The sequence below is a fragment of the Carcharhinus amblyrhynchos genome, chromosome 16, assembly GCF_965287045.1.
Source record: "Carcharhinus amblyrhynchos chromosome 16, sCarAmb.v2.hapA, whole genome shotgun sequence".
NCBI lineage: Eukaryota > Metazoa > Chordata > Chondrichthyes > Carcharhiniformes > Carcharhinidae > Carcharhinus > Carcharhinus amblyrhynchos.
The window spans coordinates 7697600-7717069 of record NC_137339.1 but is presented as its reverse complement, the minus strand read 5'-3'; the positions used below and the strand labels follow the sequence as shown (position 1 = coordinate 7717069).

Genomic DNA, 19470 nt, shown 5'->3' with positions numbered 1-19470 from the left:
TTTCAGAGGATTTTCCTTTTAAGACTCAAGAGCCAGCGAGCTTCAAATCTTACAGGGATATATCCTGAACCTTAAGAGATCCGGATAGATCCCATTCCCCTCTGTACATTCCAGCATCTAATATCATCCTACAAGGACAGTTTAAAATCCTAAGGGATGGGCCGGGGCTGGGTGAGGTTGTTGTTACCATATCAGACAACACATTAATAATTAATTGTGATTATTAATTAGGGTTACAGCTTTCCAAGTGCACATTGAGATTTCTTGATAGCGGCGTTTTGTTTCTAAAGCTGCCAGTTTCAAATAATATCGGAGAAACCCACGCCTCCTATTTTTAAGTCTTTGGAGAGGGAGAGAAAAGTGAAAGTCTGTTAGGTGTAGTGGTGGGGGGTGGTGCTATGTGTTTGGGGGGATAGGGGGTGAGTTTCCTGCTCACAACATTGGCCGTGTACATTTTACAATGTTGGGACATGGGATTTTCCCACTGGCCGTGTGTTCTCTCCACAAGGACTATTTTTTTCTCTCTCTCTCTCTCTCTCGGGCTCACTTGCATTGTGTGCGCCTCGCGTATGCACAGACTGTTCAGTTGCAATTTGATGTGTGTCTCCCGAGACATTTGATGGATTAAACTTAAGCAGCTCCCGTTTGCACGCACCACCTGATATCAGAGGCTGCGCTCCATATAAATGCTGTTTGTCTGCTGACCTCAGCTTCTCTTGGCAATCCCTCCCTCCCTCCCTCCTCCCTCCCCTCCCCTCCACACAGGGTTTGTGCAACACCATTCTGGAGCTGTCCTGGTACTGAAAATTCAGAACAATAAAACGATACAGGAATCACACAGGGAGAGTGTGTGTGTGTGTGTTGGGGAGGGGGGCTTTTTTTTTTCTTTTTTAAGTATTATCGTTTGGTGCTTTTTCTCCCCCCCGTTTTGCTTTCTTTTTAAAAAAACATGCCTCGATCGTTTCTCGTCAAGAAGGTGAAATTGGATGGTTTTCACTCTCCCTCGACTGCAGTGTCAGCTTCTGAGCAGCGCCTTGATAACTCGTACGCAATAAGCAGATCTGTCACAGACACTGTGGGGAGTTTAGGAGTCCGGGTCAGTGAGAACGGTGAGTTCACAGATCAGCTTCCTTATCTGTAATCTATATTAAATAGCCTACCCTAAATGTGTAAAGAAAAAAAATGTGCTTCCTTCATTGTATTGTGCTGATTTCATATGTGTACTGTATGTCTGTATGTATTTATGTATGTGTGTGTGTGTGTGTTTGTGGAGGGGGTTGGGGGGGGCAGAGAGATTCTCTTTATGCATTCGTGTGCACTAGTCCTCTCTCGCTGTAGTCTCTGCACCTTACATAATGCCAATCTGTACGCCTATAGAGATCAGAGCTCACACAGAGAATAATCCTCTCTTGTCCAACCCCCCCAGAAAATCTGTTACAGTGAAACTTCTGGAGCAAGGGATTGTTGATGGTGGAGAAAGGCGAGGGTGTGTGTATGGGTGGGTTGGGGGGGGTCGCTGGGTCTATTTATTTTTTTGTTTTGCTTTGTAGTCTTAGGATAAGGTTGTTAGGGGGAGGGCCGAGTTTTATTGAGATTTATCAGTTAAAAAACTTGTTGATCTGTCAGTGTGAGATTTTCCACAATGACCCACACTAAACGCCAGTAGCTGCCCCGTTAGACAAAGGAGCAATGTTTCCTTTAAAATTAGCTGAGGATGTCCCTAACAGAGCGTCGAACTTGCTGACTCTTCATATTGGGTTACAATATAATAGTATTTCCTTTAAAAGGAAAATGTATATTTTGAGAAGACAGTGTTAAAGTGACATCCCAGAAATATGTATGTATGTATCTATCTATCTATCTATCTATCTATCTATTATCAGAATGTTTAATGTATAAATTTCGAACTATCTATCCGTTTATCTATCTGTCCTCAGAATGTTTCATGTCTACATTTCGAACTTTCTATCTATTTCTCTATGTCTCTATCTATCTGTCTATTCTCAGAATGTTCAATGTGTAAATTTCGATCTATCTATTTGTCTATCTATCTATCTGTTCATCTACCTATCTATCTATCTGTTCTCAGAATGTTTCATGTCTACATTTCAAACTTTCTGTCTATTTCTCTATGTCTCTATCTATCTCTCTATCTATCTATTCTCAGAATGTTTAATGTATAAATTTCGAACTATCTATCTATCTGTTCATCTATCTATCTGTACTCAGAATGTTTCATGTCTACATTTCGAACTTTCTATCTAATTCTCTATGTCTCTATCTATCTCTCTATCTATTCTCAGAATGTTTAATGTACAAATTTCGAACTATCTATCTGTTTATCTATCTGTCTGTCTGTTCATCTATCTATCTATTTGTCCTCAGAATGTTTCATGTCTACATTTCGAACTTGCTAATGTCTCTCTCTGAGCAATAATTTTCAATATTAGAATTGAAATGCATGGAAATTCAATTTGTCCTCTCCCAGCTTTCTCAGTGAAAACTCTTATGTTGGAAAACTGACAGACAACTTATTTGCAAACCGGGATCCTGTCTCTGTTTATGACATGCATGGATTTGCCTTTGGATTGGAGCCTGCACTTGATTTACTGAATGTGATTTTGAGAACAAGCCATTTGGTTTAAACAGATCAAATAGCCCTTTCCATGTATTGATTTATTATTTAATTTATTTTGTACGATTTGCTCTCAACCCCTTGGTACCCTCCTCCCCCCCACCCCATGCCAGCCTATAATGTCGCTTCCATTCCTTAACTAGTGTTATTGGAAGGTATCTATCCCCCAGACCCCACTATTATCATCGGCTGATGTGACAGTGTCAGTTTGCTGTACATTTGACTTATCTTTGGATTTTTCTCTAACTTTATCCTCCCCTCAATCCTCCCTCATTCCCCGGGGAAGCAATAGTATCTTATTCTCTGATAGCTTGCTTCCTTGGATAGTGGGTGAGATTGGAGAAACCACATGTATATCCTGTTACTCTGAAAAGCAAAGCGGGGGAGAGTCTGGAATGGCAACTTTGGAGCAGATTGCCCACTGCTCCCCAGGCAAACTTAGCAATCATACCACCCTGTCTCCTGCTTTAAGATGCTACTTAAAACCTGCTGCTTGGACCAGCCTGACCTAGGATCTCCTTTTATGGCTCAGTATCAAATTTTGTTTGATAATTGTTTGGGTGGCCTGCTCCAGGTTGATTCTATAATGCAACTCCTGATTGTAACATTGAGGCAAGTGGGTCCAAGGGTTAATTAAAGTCCCAGTCTGCCGAGCTAGCTGATCTCTGCTGGACACACACTACAGCTGCAACAGTTGGCTTCAGTTCATCCTCTTGCTAATAGAGGTGGAAGGATAACAATGAGGGTTCCTGCTGCTGATCACTGTCTGGTGAGCCCTGATTGAGTGTGTGTGGAGAAACTGGGCAAGGAGTACATTCACCTGGACTGTTGAGTGATTTGTTGGGGCAACTGTCTTTTGGCAATTGACCCAAATGGTCTCTTAGTCAATCGACACATTTGTTTCGTATCAGTAATAGAATCATTGTATCTCTCCAGTACAGAAAGAGCTATTCAGCCCATTGAGTTTGTATCAACCACAATCCCACCCAAACCCTATCCCCGTAACCACACACATTTATCCTGCTAATCCCTCTGACACTAAGGTCAATTTTAGCACGGCCAATCAACCTAACCCACATATCTTTGGACTGTGGGAGAAAACCAGAGCACCTGGAGGAAACCCACGCAGACACGGGGAGAATGTGCAAACTCCTCACAGATGGTGACTTGAGGCCGGAATTGAACCCGGGTCCCTGGCGCTGTGAGGCAGCAGTGCTAAACACTGTGCCACCGTGCTGCCCTAAGTGGAACAGAAAATGAGCTGTAATGGGGCTGGCCATTGGCTATGAGTCCATTATGGACAACTGTCAAAGACCAATTTCGCTCCTCATTTTGTGTATCGGAGGGTTCTCTGAACCTGTGGAACCATATCCCAGGAAATATAAATCAGTTTCTCCAGGAGAGAACAAAGCCGGAGGGGGGGGAGTGGGAGAAAAAATACTGAGTTTTCAATTTCTGAATAATTCCTGCTGATTTGAAAAAAAATCAACCTTTTACAGACTGCTTGAGGTAACCTCTAGCCCAGGGGAAACTAAGAATAGCGACAAAAGAGTATATTATAGATAGTTGTGTTAGATAATAATATATAATTACACTGTAAGAGAGAGGGAGGATGTTGGTTTCCCCTCTGGAATATTGAAACAGCAGTGTCTCCCAGTTTTAGCTAATGTTTTCTTATACCTGTTCCACCATTTGACCTGTCATATTATTCAATGTTCTACCTATACTACTCAGTCAGGAATCCGCCCCCCCCCATCCCCCCCATTAAGCCGTCAGAATTTTTAAAACTCACCCCTTCCTCCCTTCAAACCTTTTCTGGCTGTGTGTTCAGCTCAGTTCATGGAGCAGTCCCACTCTGCTTCTAATTCATTCACAGGGTGTGGGCATTACTGGGAAGGTCATCGCTTATTACCCCGCCCCCTGTTGCAAGTGGATGGGCCATGTCTTTGAACACAATTGAGTGGGTTGCTGGGCCATTTCAGAAGTTGGTCAAGAATCAGTCCCATGACTATGGGTCTGGAGTCACGTAGAAACCAGATTAGGGTAAGGGTGGTAGATTTCCTTTCTAAAAGGACATGAAGGAATCAGTTGGCCTTTCAAGTTAATTCAACTGTCCCACAATTTTTAAAATTGCGGATATTTTATCATTGGCATTTAAGGAGGGCACGGTGGCACAGCGGTTAGCATTCCTGCCTCACAGCTCCAGGGACTCAGGTTCGATTCCCGGCTTGGGTCACTGTCTGCACGTTCTCCCCATGTCTGCATGGGTTTCCTCTGGGTGCTCCGGTTTCCTCCCATAATCTGAAAGATGCGCTGGTTAGGGTGCATTGGCCATGCTAAATTCTCCCTCAGTGTATCTGAACAGGTGCCCCAGTGCAGCGACTGGGGGATTCTCACAGTAACTTCATTGCAGTGCTAATGTAAGCCGACTTGCTAATAATAAAAAAAAAATAAATTCCCAGCTGTCAAGGGGGGATGTGAAATCTCACCACTGTGTCATTGGTCCAGGCTTCTAGCTAAATAATAGTCCAAGGACAACCACTGTGCCCTGAGGTTTTGTTGAACATACATAAGGAGAGTGGTATTAAACACTCCCTCCCCACCGCCCCCCCCCCCCCCCATACACACAATGAACCACCTATATTGGCCCCTTCCCCTGCTTGAGCCACTTAAATAGTAATCTGCAATGTGTTGCTTTGATCTACCAAGCCGTTATTTGATATACAACAATCCAACATGTTCTTGTATGTCCTGCACATCCTGTATTCATAATCTGATGTGCTTTCTTAATAAAACATTAAAAAAAAGGTGAATTCCTCGGAAGGGATTTGCTTGTCACAGAGTGTAGCAAAGATGAATCCCTCGTCCTACTGTTAGGGGCAAGGGAGCTCTTTATTATTTGTACACGGTGTAGATTAAGGAAAAGGAGCAGCGGAGAGGAAATCCGGCCCCAATGTCAGCACATATCAGAAAACCAGGATGTGCCCTCTGGGATGTTATGGTATGATGACCAATCGTCAATGCAGAACATGACCCTCAGTGCATAGAACATAACATGCTTTACAACATTTACATAGAACACTACAGCACAAACAAGCCCTTCGGCCCACAAGTTGTGCCGATCACATCTATACTTACCAAACCCTCGAGTTTCTTTGATCTTGTGTGATGGAATAACAGGGGCGATTGAGCATTGATAGGCCATAACATTTGGAGGGTGCAAGATTCTATCACACAATTTACAAGGTCAAACCTATATTAGTAAAGTTAGTTTATATACTGGCGTTGCAAATAAACTTACATTAACACTACAATGAAGTTACTGTTAAAATCCCCCCTCTCCCACGATTACTAGGTGATATCATCTGATACTATGTTAAAGGTTGCTGTAAGTATCACACTTACCTCCTGTCACCACTTTCCCATCACACATACCCTATCACATTGCAATGATAACACGATTATACTGAAACAACGCATTCTCTAAATCACTGTGAACTATGCCTTCAAAGGTCAGCAGTTATTACACAACACTTGCCGTGCGTGTGTAACGATACATAAAAGACAAACACCTCAAAACATACATTTTCAAATGTGACTTGGATCAGTTTCTCAAACCTCTTCTCCAAAATCATGCCAGGTGCCCAATCCCTCTTTTTGACTTGGGAATGTTCACTATATTAAAAACATTGTGTAAGTAAAGGTTGCCAATTCCATACTGCTGCTTTATAGGAATGCACGTCTGAATTAAGAGCAGAAGTAGGCCACTCGGCCCTTCGAGACCTTCTGCTATTCAGTAAGATCATGGATGATTTGATTGCGGTTTCAACTCTACTTTCCTGACCACGCCCCCTCGGATTACTTTTGAACTATTATAATCCCATTCTGGTTGTTGGATGAGAAGGCCCCTTCAGATGGATAAAAGATCCTTTCACACTGTTCAGGAGCAGTGTTAACCCTGATGTTCTGGCTGGTCCATATTTATCCCTCAATCAACATGAAAAGAAATGTAACTATCTGCTCACTGAATGTTGCCAAAGGCCTAGAGGACATTAGGCTGCTCACTCCCTTTTCCAGAGGGAGAGCTGACTGATGTGGATTTTTAAAAATTCATTTATGGGACATGGGCATCGCTGGTTGGGCCAGCATTTATTGCCTATTCCTAATTGGCCTTGTTCAGAGGGTGGTTGAGAGTCAACCACATTGGGGTGGCACGGTGGCACAGTGGTTAGCACTGCTGCCTCACAGCACTAGGGTCTTGGGTTTGACTCCTGGCTTGGGACACTGTCTGTGTGGAGTTTGCACATTCTCCCCGTGTCTGCATGGGTTTTCTCTGGGTGCTCCGGTTTCTTCCCACAGTCCAAAGATTTGTGCATTAGGTGGATTGGCCATGATAAATTGCTCCTTAGTGTCAGGGAGTTTAGTAGCATAAAAAGCACAGGATAATGGGTGGTGCAGACTCAATGGGCAGAATGGCCTCCTTCTGTAGTGTAGGATTCTGTGACCTCTATGACATTGCTGTGGCTCTGGAGTCACATGTAGGCCAGACCGGGTAAGGATGGCAGACTTCCTTCCCTAAAGGACATTAGTGAACCAGATGGGTTTTTCCCGACAATGGTTTCATGGTCATCAGTAGATTCTTAATTCCAAATATATCTATATATATTTTCTATTTAATTCAGATTCTAGCATCTACCATGGTGGGATTCAAACCCAGGACCCCAGAACATTAGCTGAGTTTCTGGATTAATAGCCTAGTGAAAATACCACTAGGCCATAGTCTCCCACTGCTGGAAAACTCTCCTCTTTCTGCCTTTGAAGGAGGCAGTTCCTCCTGTCCACCCTCAAGACAAGGTTCATTGAGCTCACTTCTAATATGTAAGGAGCAGTTCACTCCTTGCAGTCCTTTCTTCCTCCTGAACTGAAAAAAAACATTCATATCCTTGGCAACAACACACCTCAATTTAATCTGCGGGTCATCACACCTTAGGTGAGGGGCAAGGTTAAGAAGGCTTCTCCTTCATGGATAACCTCAGCCGCTATGAGTATTGAACCCGCGTCGTTGCTCTGCATCACAAACCAGCCATCCAGCCAACACTGCTATTTGCTGTGTAACTGCCCTGGTTCCTGCACTTCACCAGTGACCACACTTCAAAAATACTTTGCAGCTGTAAGCTGTTTTGGGGACATCTTGAGATTACAAAGGGAATTCAGGGTTGCTGTTGAAGACCTTCAGAATAACCCTTCACCTTATGTTAACCAGCCTCTCGTACTCTCAGCATGCTCTGCTTCCTAATGGCAAGACAGAATAGGGAGTATTGCTTTAAAATGAACCAGAAGATACATAATATAAAAACAAGTATGTGACAGTGAGCATTGAGATTCAAGGTTCGAGCGTATCACAAACTGCCCAGCTGTATCCTGATGATTTCTGCCCAATTTGGTTAACCCCTGAGTAACTCCCTGCCAGCTTTATTTATTGACTTGGCTGCATTTGAAGGGGATTACCGTAAGATCTGGTGTTAGGAGTCACATTCTTGTGGAGTTAGAATTGAGGCCAGGTCAAGTCCTGTACACAGCAGTATTGTGGTACTGTTCTCCTACTCAGCAAGGTGCAGCATTAACGCAGTTACATCCAACTTGCTGCAAAATGTCAACCGCATTCAATTAACAGTGTCCAGACACATGCAGTCATGGTTGTCAACCATACCCGACGTGTGGTGCCCGCGTGCTTTATTGATCATTCCACTACAAAGCAACAAATAGTCGATGTTTAATTTTTTTTTCCACTGGACTTGCCAGTTGTCTGACACAAGAAAATTGTTTCCTTTCTTTTTGCTGCCATGTGACATGAGACTGCTGGAAAACTCTCCTCTTTCTGCCTTTGAAGGGGGCAGTTGCTCCTGACTCTGTCCACCCACAAGACAAGGTTCATTGAGCTCGCTTCTAATACATAAGGAGCAGTTCAGTCCTTTCTCCCGTCTAAAAAAACATTCAAATCCTAGGCGTCAACTCACTTCAATTCGTTGGAGTAAGTGGACAATGCATGGAATCAGGAAGAAAATAATATTGCTTCGTGCGAATGAGAAGATTTCTATCAGAAAATAATATGGTGGAAGGTGGCAGACGTGTAACATCAGACAGGTCCCATGACAGGGGCTGTAGCTTCGTGACAAAGTTAGTGCAGTAATAGACCACAAACCTGGAACAGTGCTCAGTCGACATGAACTCAAGTTCTACCATTGGAGGTAGAGTGTTTTGTTATCATAGAAACTTGAAGCAGGAACTTCGTGCCTGCTCCGCCATTCATCTTGATCATGGCTGATCATCAAATTCAATATTCTAATCCCCAACCTCCTGCCACCCACTTGTCCCCCACCGTCGCTCCCTCCCCAAATCCCTTGATCCCTTTAGCCTCAAAAGCTAATTTCTTCTTAAAAATCAGACAACATTTTGGCCTCAACTACATTCTGTGGTAGTGAATTCCATACATTCACCACCCTCTGGGTGAAGAAATTTCTCCTCACCTCAGTTCTAAAAGATTTACCCCTTACCCTCAAATTATGTCCCCTAGTTCTGAACTCCCCCATCTTTGGGAACATTCTTTCAGAATGTACCCTGTCTAACCCTGTTCCAATTTTATACATTTCTATGTGATCCCCTCTCACTCTCCTAAACTCCAGCAAATATAATCCTAACTGTCTTAGTCTCTCCTCATATGACAGACCTGCCATCTCAGGAATCAGCCTGGTAAACCTTCGCTATACTCCCTCTGTAGCAAGGACATCCTTCCTCAGATAATGACACCAAAACTGCACACAATACTCCAGGTGTGGCCTTACCAATGGTCTACAAAATTGCAGCAAAACATCTCTATCCCTACACTCAAATCCTCTCACAATGGAGACCAACATATCATTTGCCTTCTTTACTGCCTGCTGTACCTGCGCACTTACTTTCAGCAACTGATGCACAAGGACTCCAAGGCCTGGATAGAGTGGACATGGAAAGGATATTTCCACTAGTAAGAAAAACTAGAACCAGAGGGCACAACCTCAAGCTAAAGGGACGATCCTTTAAAAAAGAGATGAGGAGGAATTTCTTCAGCCAGAGAGTGATGAATCTGTGGAACTCTTTGCCGCAGAAGGCTGTGGAGGCCAGGTCATTGAGTGTCTTTAGGACAGAAATAGATAGGTTCTTGATTAATAAGGGGATCCGGGATTATGGGGAAAAGGCAGGAGAATGGGGATGAGAAAAATTTCAGCCATGATTGAATGACAAAGCAGACTCAATGGGCTGAGTGGCTTAATTCTGCTTCTATGCCTTATGGTCTAATGGTCTAAGGCCTCATTGAGTATCCACCTCTCTCAATTTACACCCATTCAAGTAATAATCATGAAACTGCAATTTTTTTGTTTAAAAACCTATCTGGTTCACTAATGTCCTTTAGAAAAGGAAATTTGCTGCCCTTGCCTGGTTTGGCCTGTGCCTGACTCTGGGTCCTCAGCAATGTTGTTGACGCTTTTAAGTAATCTCTCCACTGTATATGACTCATTGCCACTGCCTGCTCAAGGGTAATTAAATGTGAATGATTCATGCTGGCCTTGCTCACATCCTAAGAAGAAATAAATAACAATGAGTGTTATGTACTCAGGAGGAATGGCTATCTTGGGCAGCACAGTGGCACAGTGGTTAGCACTGCTGCCTCCCAGCTCTAGGGACCTGGGCTCGATTCCTGGTTTGGGTCACTGTCTGAGTGGAGTTTGCACGTTCTCCCACGCAGATGTGGGGAGTCTGCTCCAGTTTCCTCCCACAGTCCAGAGATGTGTGGGTTAGGTGCGTTGACAATGCTAAGTTGCCCCTCAGTGTCCTGGGGTGTGTATGTTAGAGGGATTACCAAGGTAAATATGTGGGGTTGCAGAGATCAGGGCTAGGTGGGATTGCTGTTGGTGTAGATGGGATGGGCTGAATGGCCTCCTTCAGCACTGTAGGGATTCTATGATTTAACCTGTGGTTCCCAAGATTTTCCACCACTGATAGTCAGCAATTGCCATGCGCCTAGTTTGGGGGCGTTTAAGAGATTGGTGGATAGGTTTATGGACGAAAAAGGAGTGGTTTAGATTAGTGGGTCAATGTTTTTTTTTAAAAATAAGACTGGTCGGCGCAACATTGTGGGCCGAAGGGCCTGTTCCGCGCTGTAATGTTCTATGTTCTATGTTCTATGTTCTATGATTAGTCAACAGCTTCATCATTATTGTACCTTGTGACTCCCAGGATGATAGAAGACAAATTAGATGTACTTTTATCAAGAAATTCCTATGTTTCTAACCTCTTACTGTTGATTGACTTCATTTTCTCATCCCCACAGCCCTAGGCTGTGGCTGAACAGCTGAGTGTTTCAAATTTATGTAAAGAACTACTTTCTTTTTGGAAATAGGGCTCAATTTAAAAGCTATTTTTAATACCAAAGAAAGCATAGGGTAACTGTTGCATTAGGAATAAAGGAAGGCTTCCATTTTTACAGCACCTTTCACTAAACCAATACATCCTGCACTCCCTGACTTCTTATCGACCTAATCTGGGGACATCCAATCACATTGCATAGTCTTCAATAGTGAAACTAGGACAATCCAGAACAGGCCTCAGTAACTTAACAAAAAATAACTTTAAAAATTAATGGAAACCACTCTTCAAGAATAAGTGTTTCCATGAGCCAAGAAGCTAACTCTGATTGAGGCACTGGCAACGCTGTTTTTGATCTGGCCACAAGGAGGTGCCGGACTTTATAGGCTGGAGGAAGGGATGGCGGTCGGGTGGTGCATCAGTGAAATTCATATTGCCATTTCTTCCTGGATTAGACCAGATTACTTCCCCTTGCATTGAACTGGCTGTGCAGATATTATGGTAGCTCCATTGACCCTGATAGCACAATAGGAGGCCAATCAGTCCATTGTGCTTGTGCCAGCTCTTTGAAGGAGTTCTCCAGTCAGTCATACCCCCTCCTGCTCTTTCCCCATAGCCCGGCAACGTTCTCCCTTAAAACATTTCTCCAATTTCCTTTTGAAAGTTAATGTTGCATCTGATGGTTCACACTCCTGCCTCACAGCGCCAAGGAACTGGGTTCAATTCCCGGCTCAGGTCAATGTCTGTGTGGAGTTCTCCCCATGGAGTTTGAACGTTCTCCCCGTGTCTGCATGGGTTTCCTCCGGGGGCTCCCATTTCCTCCCAGTGTCCAAGGATGCGCAGGTTAGATAGACTGGCCATGCTATATCGTGCCGTGATGTCCAAAGGTATGTTGGTTAGGGGGATTAGCTATGATAAATGTATGGGCATGGTTGGCTAAAATGCTGTTCGGAGAGATGGCACAAATTTGTTGGGCCGAATGGCCTCCTTCTGCACTGTAGGGATTCTATGATTCCACAGTCCTTTTAGACAGTGTATCATGGGGCACAGCAACACTCTGTACTCTGGTTACTGACCCTCCTGCCCTTAGATACGGTTACTCCCGGTATACTATTGTAGAAATATCCACCAGTGTGGTGAAGCATTTCGGTTTGGACAGATCTTCAAATAGATGTAAAAGGATCTCCTGTTAGGAAGGTGTTCAGGGTCATTCAAGGACAGACAGGACCTGCCACTCACCCTTGGGCGCTTATCTCTGCCAGTTCTCATCCTCGGCTTTCTTATTGCATCTGATTCTTGTTGACCTTTTGCAGCTCCTCATCCTCTGTGCAATGGCCAAGTTAACAATCGAATATTTTGCAGGGGACCATGGCCTCCAGTTATGGTCTCAGTGAGTGATAGTTTACGAAGTTGGTCTCAATGCTCTAAGTAGTGATAAAAAGTAAATCAGCCAGGATTCCTGCTCACATTATGAAGTTTAAATAAAAACAGTACACCTTTAACTCTGTTTTCCTTCCTATCCCTGATACTCATTGACTATCTGGCCAGTCAGGAATCTAACCCAGCCTTAAAAATATTCAATATTTTTATCATTTTACCTCCACTGTTCCCTGGGGAACAGAGTTCTGCAGACACAGGAAAGTGATATAGCTGGAGGAATATTTTCAGTGCCAAGACTGTAAGTTATACCACCTCCCCAGAAATTACTAATAATTGGGGAAGATTCTTCGTGTCTTATATCATTTTATAGATGTTTGCCCTATTTTCTATGTATATAATCACGGGTGAAGCTGTGATCTTTCCCACTGCTTTTGTCTTTTTCTGATCAGTTTGCAAACCTCTGTCAAGGCAGCTCACTCCAACCTTCTAGGGATGGACAACAAATACTAACATACAAAATAGGAGCAGAAGTAGGCCATTCAGCCCCTCGAGTCTGTTCCATTATTCAATAAGTCTATGGTGATTAGTTTGTGTTGAGCTCCACTTTCCCCATCTACCTTTGATTTCCGTATCCAGCAAGGATGTATCTATCTCCAGCTTAACAATTTTCAATGACCCCGCTCCCACTGCTTTCCGAGGTAGGGAACTCCAAAGCTGTACAACCCTCTGAGAGAAAGAAGTTCTTCTCATTTCTGTCCTGTAAGTGCAACCCCTAATTTGAAAACAGTGCCCCCTAGTTCTTGACTCACCCACAAGAAGAAACATCCTTTCGACATCCACCTAGTCTATACCATTCAGGATATTATATCCTTCAGTCAAGTCACCCCTCACCTATCGTCATAGACAACCAACTCATTCCAGGCATAAATCTAGTAAACATTCTCTGAACTATCTTCAACACGCTTAAATCATTACATAAATGAGGAGGCCAAAACCGCACACACCAATCGCCAATGTCCTGTATAACTGAAGCACAACATCTTAACTTTTCTGTTTGATTCTTCCTGTAATAAAGGATAGCATTCCATTGGTTTTCTTGACTACTTGCTGTGCCTGCATACTAACCTTTTTGTGACTCATGCACTGGAACACCCAGATCCCTCTGCACCTTGAAATTCTGCAGTCATTCTCCATTTTTCCAGCAGTTGTACTCTGTTTCCTGCCAAAGTGAACAATTCCACACTTTCCCATGTCACACACCTACAAACTCTGTGTTTTCTCCTTGAAAGCATGCTTTCCTATTTATCTTTGTGTCATTTGCAAATGTAGCTAACGTCACTTCGCTCCCTTCATCTAAATCATTGATATTGTAAAATGTTGCTGCCCCTGTGGAACTCCAATTGTCACATCCTGCCAATCAGACAAAGACCCATTTATGCATACTCGAGTCAACTAATCTTCGATCCAGGTTAACATGTTGCCCCCAACACCATGAGTTTTTATTTTTATGAAATGACTTTTAATGTGGCACCTCATCAAATGCCTTCTAGAAATCTAAGTACAGTACATCTACCGGTTCCCCTTTATTCTCAGCACATGTTGCTTCTTCAAAGGATGTTGATAAATTAGTTAAACATGATTTTCCTTTTTTAAAACAATGCTAAATCTTCCGGATTATCTTGGGCTTGTCTGAGAACCCATCTATAATCTCTTTAATGATTGAATCTAACAACTTCCCCACAACAGATGTCAAGCTAACTAGCAAAAAGTTTCCGATTTTCTACCTCTTTTCCTTCTTGAGCTTATATTTGCTACTTTTCAGTCGGATGGCTTTCCAGAAATGCTGGCCTTATTGGAAAGAAGGATTTTTAAAAATAGCTGAATCTTTTTGCACAGGAACAGTTGAAGCCTTCCCTATTAACATTTGGAGTGGCACAGTGGCATATTGGGCGGCATGGTAGCACAGTGGTTAGCACTGCTGCCTTACAGTGCCAGGGATCTGGGTTCGATTCCCAGCTTTGGTCACTGTCTGTGCGGAGTTTTTACGTTGTCTGCGTGTGTTTCCTCCTGGTGCTCTGGTTTCCTCCCACAGTCTGAAAGGTGTGCTGGTTAGGGTGCATTGACCTGAGTAGGTGCTGGAATGTGGTGACTAGGGGAATTTCATAGTAACTTCATTGCAGTGTTAATGTAAACCTTACTTGTGACTGATAAATAAAACTTTACTTTAACTTTGGAGTAGGCTTTTGGAAACACTTTCTTTTTTTCTTTACTCTTTCATGGGATAATTGTTGCCCTTTCCTAATTGCCCCTGAGCTGACTGGTTTGCTGGGTCATTTCAGAGCATTTTAAGGATTGACCGCATTGCTGTGAGTCTGGAGTCACATATGGCCAGACCAGCTAAGGGTGGCAGATTTTCTTCCCTGAAGGACATTAGTGAATCAAATGGGTTTTTATGACATTTAATGGTAATTGTCACGGCCACCGTTACCGGGGTTACTGGAATATTGTGTAACATTCTGGGCGCTGCACTAGAGGAAGGATGTGAACACATTGGAGAGAGTGCAGAGGAGATTTGCAAAAATGGTTCCAGGGATGGGAATATTCAGTTGGAGAGAAGAAGGCTAAGAGGAAATTTGATAGAGATGTTCAAAATCATGGCGGGTTTGGACAGAGTAGCTAGAGAGAGGTTGCTCCTGCTCATATAAGGATCAAGAATGAGAGGGTACAGATTTAAAGTGATAGGCAAAAGAAGCAAATGTGATGTATGGAAAACCTTTCCACACAGCGGGTGATTCGGGTCTGGAATGCACTGTCTGGAAGTGTGGTGGAGGCAGATTCAATCCAAGCATTCAAGAGGGCATTAGATGATTGCTTCAGTAGAAAATGATGTGCAGGGGTATGGGGAAAAGATAGGGGATTTGATTTGATTTATTGTTGTCACATGTATTGGCACACAGAGAGAAGTATTGTTTCTGGCGTGCTATCCAAAGCATACAGTTCATAGAGAAGGAAACGAGAGGGTGCAGAATGTAGTGTTACAGTCATAAGCTAGGGTATAGAGAAAGATCAACTTAATGCAAGGTAAGTCCAGCAGCAGGGACGAAGCTGTTCTTGAGTCGGTTGGTACGTGATCTCAGGCTTTTGTATCATTTTTCCCGATGGAAGAAGGTGGAAGAGAGAATGTCCGGGGTGTGTGGGGTCCTTAATTATACTTTGCTGAGGCAGTGGGAAGTGTAGACACAGTCAATGGATGGGAGGCTGGTTTGTCTGATGGATTGGGCTACATTCATGATCTTTTGTAGTTCCTTGCAGTCTTGGGCAGGGCAGCAGCCATAACAAGCTGTGATACAACCCGAAAATGCTTTGTATGGTGCATCTGTAAAAGTTGGTGAGAGTCGTAGCTGATATGTCTAATTTCCTTTGTGTTCTGAGAAAGTAGAGGCGTTGGTGGGCCTTCTTAACTATAGTATCGGCATTTGGGGGGACCAGGACAGGTTGTTGGTGACCTGGACACCTAAAAACCTGAAGCTCTCGACCTTTTCTACTTCGTCCCCGCTGATGTAGACAGGGGTGTGTTCCCCTTTACACTTCCTGAAGTCGATGACAATCTCCTTTGTTTTGGAATGGCACCAAGCAATGATGCTCACCCAGAGAACCAGTGCAGATATGATGGGAACATTGTTTTTGCAGCACTGTAACAATTCTGTTTTTCAGTGACTAGCTTTCAATTCAAAATTTTATTAATTGAGTTTAAATTCCAGTAGCTTCCATGGTGGGATTTGAACCCATTGCCACAGAACAGCAGCCTGAGTCTCTGGATTACTAGCCCTGTGATAGTACCACTATGCTACCATTTAATTGGATGTAAGTGTTGCTGGTTAGGCCAACATTTATTGCCCATCTCTATTTAGAAACATAGAATCACTGAAACTAGTCCCAGGAGGAGGCCATTTGGCCCTTCGAGCCTGCTCCACCATTCATTTTGATCATGGTTGATCATCGAATTAAATATCCTGATCCCCGCTTCCCTCCATACCCCTTAATTCCTTTAGTCCCAAAAGCTATATCTAATTTCTTCTTGAAATTCAAAATGCGACTTCACCTTCTGTACAGTGAAGTCAGATGAGATCAGAGGTGAGTGGCAAGGTGGATACAAAACTGGCTCGGTCAAAGAAGGCAGAGGGTAGCAGTGGAAGGGTGCATTTCTGAATGGAGGGCTGTGACAAGTGGTGTTCCTCAGGAATCAGTGCTGGGACCTTTGTTGTTTGTAACATATATAAAAGATTTGGAGGAAAATGTGACTGGACTGAGTAGAAACTTTGCAGACGACACAGAGGTTGGTGGATTTGCAGATAGCGTTGAAGGTCAACAGAGGATACAGCAGGATAGAGATCAGTTGGAGACCTGGGCGGAGAGATGGCAGGTGGAATTTATTCCAGAAAAATGTGAAGTAATGAATTTTGGAAGGTCAAATACAGATAGGAAATATACAGTAAATGGCAGAACCCTTAAGAGTATTGATAGGCAAAGGGATCTGGGTGTACAGGTACACAGGTGACTGAAAGTGGCAATGCTGGTGGAGAAGATAGTCAAGAAGGCATACGGCATGCTTGCCTTCATTGGCCGGGGTATTGAGTTTAAAAATTGGCAAGTCATGTTGTACTTTATAGAACCTTAGTTCGGCCGCACTTGGAATATAGTGTTCAATTCTGGCCGCCACACTACCAGAGGATGTGGAGGCTTTAGAGAGGATACAGAAAAGATTTACCAGGATGTTGCCTGGTATGGAGGGCATTAGCTATGAGGAGAGGTTGGAGAAACTTGGTTTGTTCTCACTGGAGCGACGGAGGTTGAGGGAAGAGCTGATAGAAGTTGACAAGATTATGAGAGGCATGGACAGAGTGGATAGTCAGAAGCTTTTTCCCAGGGTGGGAAGAGTCAATTACTAGGGGGCACAGGTTTAAGGTGCGAGGGGCAAGGTTTAAAGGAGACGTGCGAGGCAGATTTTTTACATAGGGAGTAGTGGGTACCTGGAACTCGTTGTCAAGGAAACTACTGGAAGCGGATACGATAGTGACTTTTAAGGGACATTTTGACAAATACATGAATAGGATGGGAATAGAGGGATAAGGTCCCCGGAAGGGTAAGGGGTTTTAGTTAAGTCAGGCAGCATGGTCAGTACAGGCTTGGAGGGCAGAAGGGCCTGTTCCTGTGCTGTAATTTTCTTTGTTCTTTGAAATCAGGTTATGTTTTGACCTCAACTACTTTTGTGGTAGTGAATTCCACACATTTGCCACCCTCTGTGGGAAGAAACTTCTCCTCACCTCAGTTCTAAAAGATACGCCTTATCCTCAAACTATGGCTGCTATGGGTGGCACAGTGGCATAGATGTTAGCAATGTTGCCTCACAGCACCAGGGGCCTGGGTTCGATTCCCAGCTTAGGTCACTGTCCATGTGGAGCTTGCATGTTGTCTGTGCGGGTTTCCTCCGGGTGCTCTGGTTTCCTCCCACAGTCCAAAGATGTACGGGTTAGGTGCATTGGCCATGCTAAATTGTCCCTTAGTCATCCAGGATGTGTAGGTTAGAGGGGTTAGTGGGGTAAATATGCGGGGTTATAAGGATAGAACCTGAGTAGGATTGTTATTGATGCAGGTCCGGTGGGCTGAATGGCCTCTTTCTGCACTGTGGGATTCTATAATTTCCATCTGCATGTAAGGCCAGTATTAAGTTTAAAGTTTATTTATTAGTGTAGCAAGTAGGCTTACATTAACACTGCAATGAAGTTACTGTGAAAATCAACTAGTCGCCACAGTCCGACGCCTGTTCAGGTACATTGAGGGAGAATTTAGCATGGCCAATGAACCTAGCCAGCACATCTTTCAGACTGTGGGAGGAAACTGGAGCACCCAGAGGAAACCCATGCACACACCCACAATAACGTGCAAACCCTCCCCAAGAGACAGTGACCCGCGCCAGGAATTGTACTTGGGTCCCTGGCACTGGGAGGTGACAGTGCCAACCACTGTGCCACCATAAATCCAGGGAGTTCAGAAGAAACCTCCTCACACAGAAAGACATTGAAATGTGGAATTTGTCAACATAGGGAATAGTTGAGGTGAATACCATAAATATATTTAAGGGGAACTAGAAAACTAGAGACAGGAAAGGAATAGCTGATGAGGTTGGATGAAGAGGGATAGAAGGCTCATATGGGACATAAAATACAATACAGACCAAATAGCCTGTTGTTGTGCTGTAATTTCTATATAATTCAATGTAAAAATGTCCAAACGTTCTTCAATTAAAGCAATAAAGGCACAGAGGGTGTTATTCTAGGTGTCTCTCAATTCTCCCCTTGTTCCAATGTCCTATCTTTGGTACAGTAATAGACTAAATATCTACAGATTCCATTTCTCTCTCTCTCTTCGTCTGTCTATCCCTTTCTCCTCTCCCTCTCTCTCGGAGATCCCCTGTACATATTCCTGGACATTATGCCAGCTCTGGCGTATCATTGCAGCTGGGATTCAGGAAAAGAATGGGGCAAGACAGAGAGAAAGAATTCTGGGCCATTCAGATTGACGGGATCTTTCTGTACCGTCGATGGTGCACAGGATTCCCAGCAGCTAGGGGTACATTCAATGGGAAATCCCGTTGACAAGGGTGAGACCAGAACATCCCACCACTGGCCAATGCCTTTTGCCACCGTAAAACATGTGGTGGGTTTCTCCGTAAATCCCTTCCTCAGAAAAAATTTGCAGGAACAGATTCTGAACTCAAGTTCGCAGGTGGATTAACCCGACTGCCTCACCACTTTAGTGACAATACCCTTCTTATGTACAGCGGCAAGGTGGCACAGTGGTTAGCACAGTGCCAGGGATCCGGGTTCAATTCCGGCATTGGGTGACTGTCTGTGTGGAGTTTTCTGCGTGGACTTCCTCTGAGTGCTCTGGTTTCCTCCCACAGTAAGAAGTCTCACAACACCAGGTTAAAGTCCAACAGGTTTATTAGGTAGTAAATGCCACTAGCTTTTGGAACGCTGTTCCTTCGTCAG

The 19470-nt window shown here is 43.7% G+C and overlaps 1 protein-coding gene across 1 annotated transcript in view; it reads left to right on the top strand.

The window, feature by feature from the left end:
- Positions 1-857: 857 nt before the first annotated feature.
- LOC145353616 (transcriptional repressor scratch 1-like) overlaps positions 858-19470 on the top strand; it is a 37147-nt gene continuing 18534 nt past the window's right edge. Inside the window, exon 1 of the mRNA XM_080204381.1 lies at positions 858-1109. Coding sequence (XP_080060507.1) covers positions 950-1109 — 160 coding nt within the window. The 5' untranslated portion in view covers positions 858-949. The remainder of the gene's footprint in view (positions 1110-19470) is intronic.